This window comes from Salvia splendens, chromosome 18, assembly GCF_004379255.2.
Source record: "Salvia splendens isolate huo1 chromosome 18, SspV2, whole genome shotgun sequence".
Lineage (NCBI taxonomy): Eukaryota > Viridiplantae > Streptophyta > Magnoliopsida > Lamiales > Lamiaceae > Salvia > Salvia splendens.
In genome coordinates this window covers 9,699,847-9,708,459 of record NC_056049.1, presented here as the reverse complement: position 1 = coordinate 9,708,459, position 8,613 = coordinate 9,699,847, and the positions used below count along the sequence as shown (strand labels likewise).

The window sequence follows — 8,613 nt, the reverse complement described above, 5'->3', positions numbered from 1 at the left end:
TTTATTTTTTTGGCAACAATCAACTCACTCCTCTCTTCTACTTTTATCCTCGATCTCTTCTACTTTATCATCTGTCTTACTTTATTCTCTCTATTACTTTTTTCTCTCTTTCTCTTTCTTACTTTACTCACCCTCTTACTTTACTATTAATAATTTAATTCACTAAACACCACTATTTAAATTTTTATGTCAAAATAGAAACGTCTCGCTTAAGCTGAGACGGAGGGAATATTTGGCTTCAACGTGACTCCTTTGATTATTTTTGTTTTGGAATAACATATTTATCCAATTCCTTTTTAAGATTTCTTTTTCAATTGTCAAATTAATTATGCGTGCAAGATAGTATAACTAGATTTGTTGGAGTCAATATAGGTGATTGTCTTATTTTGTACTCCATTCGTCTATAAAAAATAGTTTTATTTATGGATGACAATAGTTTTAATGATAAATTAGTGAGAGAGAAGAAAAAATAGGTAAAACAAGAGAGATACTCCCTTCGTCCCGCTTAAGATGTCCACCTTTCCTTTTTAATATGTCTCACTCAAGATGTCCACTTTGCATATTTAAAAACAAATTCATCACTATTCAATCACCTTTTTCACTCTACTTTATTATATTTAATCACTCCACCTAAAATCTCGTACCATTGAAGAATGTAGTCATCTTGAATAGGACTGAGAGAGTATTTTGAAAAAGTAAAGTATGGAAAAGAGGATAAAAGTCGTAAAGTATGAGAGAGAAATTTTTCATATTTAGAAAGATAACTATTTTTATGGACGTCCAAAAATAGCAAAATGCAACTATTTTCATGGACGAACGGAGTATCTAATTTCTTTTAAGAGAATATCCATTGGTCCTAAACAGATTTAAGAGAATGCGACTATTTTCATGGATGAACGGAGTATCTAATTTCTTTTAAGAGAATGTCCATTGGTCCTAAACAGATTTAAGAGAATGCGACTATTTTCATGGATGAACGGAGTATCTAATTTCTTTTAAGAGAATGTCCATTGGTCCTTAACTGATTTTCTACTTAATACACATTTTTCATCTTTTTTTTTCATCTATTTAAATTTAATGCTCTAGAACTTTTTGTGCGATAACTCCTATCCTTTTTATATCAACTTGAGTTGTACAAACGCAACTATGAATATCCATGTGAAGATACACATTATTTTTTGTTCTTATATTTCCGCCAATAAACAGAAAGTAGGTTTGATTATTACCTTACAAACACATATCTAAGCATGTTTTTAAGACCTAAATTTGGATTATTTTAAAATTTCAATCATTCAAATTATATTCTTAAGTGACTATAATTCAAGAAAGTCGATTAGATAATAGCTCATGATTGTGTTTTTGGATCCTGAAATTCTACCTTCCTTAATCTGCTTTGTATTATTTGTTTATTTATTTCTATCTAATTTATAAAACAACCCAAAAATCGTGTGTCACTAAATAGTATATAACGCTTAGTATATAATAATCTCTTCGTCCCACAAAAATATCCACTCTTTCCTTTTTAGTCCGTCCTACAAGAATATACACTTTCCAATTTTGGAAATTCTTTTCTCTCTAATAAGGTGAGACTCATTCTCTACTAACATACTTTAATTACTTTTTCTCTATATATCTCTCTTATTTTACCAATTTTGTATTAAAACCCATGTCGAACCCAAAGTGTATATTCTTTGGGGACGAAGGGAGTAGTCAGTTACAATCTTATTTCCTATGTTCGATATCCCGGTAGTGACCCTTAGCTATACTAGATCTATGTAGAGATGCCCACCGGTTCCGGCGGTTAACCGTTGAACCGGAACCGCAGGTTCCGGTTCCGAACCGGAACCGTGGCAATATTCCCGAACCGGAACCGTCGCAATTCGGGTCGCGGTCCGGTTCAGGTTCAAGATATTTCGAACCGGAACTGTCACCGAACCGGCGGTTCGGGACGGTTCGGAACCGCCGGTTCGGTGACGGTTCCGGTTCGGGTGCGTATATCGAGGCATGGGGGATGGGGCCTGCGGCGGCAGCTTTTCAGCAGCAAAACCGGCCGGAACCGCCGTTTTTTCGACGGTTAACCGGCGGTTAACCACCGGTTCAGTGGCTTTCGAGGCGGCGCGGAACACGAGGCGACAATGGCACAGCTTTTGCAGACGGTTCGTTGACCGAACCGGCGGTTTTATCCCGGAAACCGGCGGTTTTGTCCCGGAAACCGGCGGTTCCGGCGGTTTTCCGCCAAAACCGCCGGTTTTTCCGCCAAAACCGCCGGTTTTGTGAAATTTCAATTTTTTTTTCAAATTTCAAATTCGAATTCTTCCATTTTCCCCCTCATTTTTATCTATAAATACCCCCCTCTATCCTCATTTACATTTACCCCACTCTTGTGTTAATAAGAGTTTCTCTCTTCAATCTCCCAATTCTCTCTCTTTGTCTCCAATTTCTCATTTGTGCTATTGTGCTTCCATTTAATTACTCAAGTGCTACTCTTATTAAGCATTGTTATACGCTTTATATTTGTTCCCGTAGTTCTATAAGTTGTCTTTCGTTCTCAATTTCTTAACTGGCCGCCAATGAACCCAACTTCCCATTTTAAACTATAATCTGATCCTCATTCATCCAGATTCCATATATAAATTTGTGTTCCAGTACCATCTGCCCCAAAGATACCCATTTTTTCACCAATAAGATATTTATCAAATGGGGAATATATTTTAATGATCTTCAAGTACAACTTAGCCGCATCCTGAATGATCTATGAAAATTCTTCTCGGAATCAACCCTTTTTTCTTGCAAAATGTTGCCCATTTTCTAAGCAAACACATATCAGCACGCCATATACACATTGCTGCATTTCTAATAGGGGCAATTTGATCTTCCAAAGCAATCAATGCATCTCGAACACACATAGTCAGAACATTATTCAAGCATCTAGCATGGAAAAAATCAGAACAAACTATCTATTAGTGCTAATTTTTTCCATGCTAGATGCTTGAATAATATTCTGACTATGTGTGTTCGAGATGCATTGATTGCTTTGGAAGATCAAATTGCCCCTATTAGAAATGCAGCAATGTGTATATGGCGTGCTGATATGTGTTTGCTTAGAAAATGGGCAACATTTTGTAAGAAAAAAGGGTTGATCCCAAGGTAAGAGAATTACGTGGGCTTTGATTCCTCAATAAAATTGTGGATACGTAGGCAACTCAACTTAAATTTGAAAAGTTTAACTATGAAAGTTTAAGTTGATCCCAAGCCCTTTTCAATTTTTCCTTTTTCCCCCCCATTTCATGTTTTTTTTATTTACCTTCCGAGTCCGACGAGGCGACGACACTTGTAAATTATATTACATTGTTGTATGTTGTTGTATTGTATACTTATGTATTGTAAATTGTAATGTATCGTTGTCCGTTACAACTCAAAATCAATAAAATTTATTTCATTTTCTCCTTATTCGTCTTATTTGTGCTTGAATTATGCATTGTCTTGTTCAGATTTGTTGTATAAAGCCAAATTTCAAATTAAAAAAAAATAAAAATAATTGAACCGCGAAACCGCCGGTTCGAAAACCGGAACCGCCAAAACCGCCGGAAAACCAGCGGTTCCGAACCGGAACCGGAACCGCCGGTTTTCGAACCGGAACCGGAACCGTGAAATAGCCTCACGGTCCGGTTCCGGTTCCGCCTCCGCCAAAATCGGAACCGGCGGTTTTCGAACCGTGGGCAACACTAGATCTATCATATACTAATGCTAATAAAAAAAATGCATCATAGCCTTACTTTTTAATTTTAATTTGAGTTGTACAAACACAACTATGAATCTCCCTATGAAGATTCGTTAATAAACATTTTATCATAAAGTAAGTTTGATTATAGCTTTACTTATTTAACTTTACCAAATTTTCGATAGATATGATACTCCCTCCGTCTCACCTCCTCAAGTGATCAACTTTCAATTTTGGGTTGTCCCATCTCAAGTGATTGATTTCCTTTTTTAGCTAAAAATAAAACTTCAATCATCCCTTACTTTATTCTTTCTCTCTTACGTTATTCTCTTTTTCTTATTTTATTTTATCTTTATCTCTCTTACTTTTTCCCCTCTCATACTTTACTCTCTCCACTTTAACTCAATACATATCATTTTCTTAATTCACGTGCCGAAAAGAAATCCATCACATGAAATGGAACGGATGAAGTATATTAGATTCTGAATTAATATCTCTCTGTTTCATAAAAAAATTTGAACTTTTTAAAATTTATCTCACTAAAGATGTCATCATTTGTTCTATAGTAGGAAAATTTGAGGGATGAAAAAAAAAAAAAATGGAACTCTAACACCAATTTTTGCGACAAAGAACAGCGGAATCCTACAAATACAAATTTATAAGAGCATGAAACACACCAATTTTTACAGATAGATAAGTAAGTCAAAGAACTAAAGAAAACACATTGCAAATACTAAAATTTCTTGGAAAGAATCATGACCAGATATTGTGAATGTATCATCATCGGCTCAAACCAGAGGATTTCGGCAAAAGAATAATCCAATTTCCAACTAAGACAAAACAAACCCCAAAATCTAAAGTAACAAAGAAACCAAACAACAAATGAATAACATAGGATTCTCTAATTCTTTATCTTGACATTTCCATCAAATCAAACATAACCTCAGATGTAATTGGCATTATAATATGATTAGGAAATTAGATTAGATCAACGGCGGATGCAGGTGGGGTCGGGTCCGCCCCCGGAGTACCACCGGAAAGCTGCCTCCGACCCTACTCCGCCCCTATTCCACGCAGAGAGAGATGAAAACGAGACTGAGCTAGCGACTATATCTGGAATACGGAGGTAGCCACCGCGAATGAAGAGATGGGAAGAAGAACCTTTTTTCAGTTTATGCTTATAAGTCATCTCATTTTCTTTTTTCCCATGTACTCCATTTACTAGGCATCACATTCTATTAATAGAATTGATAATTAATTTTAATTTTAAATTCTATTAATAGAATTGATAATTAATTTTAATTTTAAATTAGTCTCAGAATTTATTCTTCATCTGTTTATATCAAATAAACAAAGTAGTAAAGTACGGAGTACTCCTTATTTTCATATCTATTTTAGCCAAATAAGATTTTGAATAATTTGTATATTATATTTCAATCTAGTATCTTATTTAAACTAACCACATTACTTGAATTTAGTAATGATAATATAAGTATCATCTTTTGATTTAAAAAAAAATTTAGTTCTATAATTTAACATTTCAAATATTATTTTTATACTTTCTACATTTTAGTACAGAAAAAACTATGCGCCCTTATTCCCATAAAAAAATGTGCATTTTCTCATTTTCGTCATTCCCATAAAAATATGGAGTACTAGGCATTTTCATTTATAGAAAGTTATCTCAATTTATTATTCACATACATTAAGTTATTTAAAATTTTTATTACTATTAAAACACTAATAATATTAGAATTCCACTATCCACTAATTAAATTAATATATTTTTATTAAAAAATTTATTTGAATATTATTTTTGTTGTTTTGTTTCAAGTTTGACCCCACGATATTCAGTTCCTGGATCCGTCATTGGATTAGATGCCGTAATTTTCATGTTGTCCCGCTACAAAGACACGTAAACATGATTAAGAAATAATATGATCTGCCTTTTTTGTCAAATATTTTTACTTTCCTTGTTGGATACCATAATCTAAAAAGTAAAGCTTCTTTCATTTAATAGCGAGAAAAAAAGACAACAACACTTCAAAATGTGTGATTGACGCGACACCATCACAAATTTTGGATCTTTGTTTCAATTAAAATAAAATACTAATACATTCTAATTATAATGAAATTTTGGTCCGTCACACCATCCTCAAACTAATTAACGTTGAACTGAAATGATCTTGTAATTTTACACTATCAAATCTTATGTTTTAGTAATTTTTTTATTCATTTTTATTTATTACATATTTAAATTATAAAACATAAATAATTTAATTAAATATTTAAAATACAGTGATTAAAATTTTAAAATACACCGTACCACCTGCTTTGTCTTTACTGCCCTTTCTATTTCCAACCACAATATTAACTCGAAAAAATGGATCCAAAATAAACAAACAACTTTTGATTGCTGATTTGCTAAGTGGACCATATGTTTTTGGTTCAAAAATACATCCTACTACTCATTTACTATATTTGTCACACTATTATCACAGAAATACACAAAGTATAAACATAAACAACCTCAAACTCATTAATTGGCCGTGGCTTTCAGAATGTACATAATTTTCTAAGTAGAAATGAATGATTGAAAATGGGATACTAATTTTTATATTATCATCAAATTTTCACATGTTATTTTCTTTCCCTTGTTGTCTCGGAAATTTGACCACAGATTTCCAGAAATTCCCTTTTTCCCCCTTCTCCTTACCACTCTTGACAACATTTTTACCTAATTTCATTTCCTTAGCATCACTCTCCACCATATTTGACTCTTCTTGTTTTGCCTTCTTCTCCTTGAGCAAATCAACCACTCCTTGAAGAGCGAGATCCACATCCTCACTCCTCATCAAGTGCTCGGCAATCTCGGCCGGAGTGATCTCGAATTGTTCAATCATTTCTTTGATCACTGGGAAAAACACCGGGTGATCATTGATATCCAAATAATTGAGTGCCAACACATCAAACCCCGCTGGTGTGCAGTACCCCATGTGGATATGCATATCCATTCTGCCCGGCCTCAACAAGGCCGGGTCTAGTTTCTCCCTGTGATTAGTTGTGAAGATGATTATCCTCTCGTCTCCACATGTCGACCACAATCCATCTATAAAATTCAATAGCCCCGACAACGTCAACTGCAAACAAAAGCCAGTATTTCAGATAGATAATGCAGAACATAATAAGAACACACATTTTAAGTCATTTTTACGTATATTCGAGTTTTCGTATTTCAAAAACAACCTTAGTGTTGGAGTTGGACGGGTCGTCGGTGTCGGCCTCGATTTCCTTGTCCCGGTCCCTATCGTGGAACTGCGTGCTGCAATCGATGTCCTCGATCACGATGATTGACCGGTTATTAGTGCAGAGCAACATTCGCCTCAATTCGGAATTGGAGTAGAGATTGCTGAGCTCCAAATCATACACATTGAACTTCAAATAATTAGCCATGGCGGCGACCAAGCTCGATTTCCCAGTTCCCGGAGGTCCGTACAATAGGTATCCCCTTTTCCACGCTTTTCCGACTTTCTTATAATAATCCTTCCTCCTCACAAACCTATCCAAATCCTCGATCACCGCGCGCTTCAAATCCGGATCCATCGCCAGCTTCTCAAACGTCGCCGGATGATCTAGGTTAACGCATCCCCAATATCCGCCGCCGCCGTTTCCGCCGTCGTCGTCGTCGTCGAAGGGACAATCGCGAGTAAATAGCTTCACCGCCCGATCGTCGTCCCTAATTTCCTGCGCCTTAGCGAGAACAAACGGGAGATACGCATCCACGACGATATTCTTCTTCGATTTCTCAAAGGTGAGCTCAAACCAGCGCTTCTCCGGCTGGAATCCGCCTTTCTGGCCGTCCGCCTCGACGAGGACGAACTGCCATTTCAGATCTACGCCTCGGAATTTGTCCTCCACGGCCTGGTCCTTGACCATGCTGAGCGTGATGCTCTTCTGTTTAGGCGATTTGTTGACCTTGAGGCGCTCGGCGTCGGGGTTGATCCGCGTGCGGAGGTACACCTCGGCGGCGTCGTAGATTTGGTTGCGCGCGATGCCGGTCTGCTCGTCCACCACCATCGTCATCTGCGTCGGCTGCCTCCCGAGGAATCTGTCCACCAGGTGTTTGAAGAAACGACTGAACGCCTCGTGGAAGAAGGACTTCACCGACTCCGGAACGATGTCGTTTGCGAGGGATCGGAGCAGCATCACCGACGTCGCCACCGACGCGTAGGCGGAGAAGACGTTCCCCGCCATCGACTTCATTTCCCATAGAGGATGCATTTTTTCTCGAATTGAGAATTGAGGTTGCTCTGTTGCGAATTTTGGGTTTCTTTCCATGGGATTTATATAAACAGTGTGAGCTTTAGCAAAACTTGGAGGGGAAGGAGATGTTGGCTGTCAAACCCGTGTTGTTTTGACACGTGGAGCTATGTGATTTGTTTGAAACTAGTGGGAGTATTCTGGAGAAGAGATGATTAATGCAGGGGATATAAACTGGGCTTGGCTACCACGCTTAAATATTTCTCTTGTTTTCAAATACCTTTCGGCTTTATCCTTTTTTTGCTTTATTTATTTTCTTTGATTCCATATTTCTATTAGATGCTCCATTAAATATCCTCATTTCAACTTTATTATTTATAAAATGGACTCATTCATTAACTTATTTTATTTAGATGATATTATATAGAATTAATATAAAATATAAAAGTAAATTTACCATCCACTCACTTTTCTTACCTAATTTTTTCATAAAATCGTATCATTTCTTCTACTCTTATCGGTTTAATATGAGACAATTATTTCTAAACAAACGGCGTATTATTCAAGAAATTATTGTTACATTTTCCCTAAAAGAATGACACAAGCTTTAATCTAAAATTGGTAAAATGGAT

General features: G+C 36.3%; 1 protein-coding gene across 1 annotated transcript; it reads right to left on the bottom strand.

The window, feature by feature from the left end:
• Positions 1-6,236: 6,236 nt before the first annotated feature.
• On the bottom strand, positions 6,237-8,081 carry LOC121777346 (AAA-ATPase At3g50940-like). Its single transcript, XM_042174576.1, has 2 exons — positions 6,968-8,081; positions 6,237-6,861 (listed from the first exon to the last, which is right to left on the bottom strand). Exons 1-2 carry the CDS (start codon positions 8,057-8,059, stop codon positions 6,355-6,357), a joined length of 1,599 nt encoding a protein of 532 aa, XP_042030510.1. The 5' UTR covers positions 8,060-8,081; the 3' UTR covers positions 6,237-6,354.
• Between the last annotated feature and the right edge of the window lie 532 nt (positions 8,082-8,613).

Coding starts and splice junctions, on each gene's coding strand:
- LOC121777346 (XM_042174576.1), bottom strand. CDS start 8,059: ATGGAAAGAAACCCAAAATTCGCAACAGAGCAACCTCAATTCTCAATT. Junction 6,862..6,967: donor CGTCCAACTCCAACACTAAG/GTTGTTTTTGAA, acceptor TTTTGTTTGCAG/TTGACGTTGTCGGGGCTATT.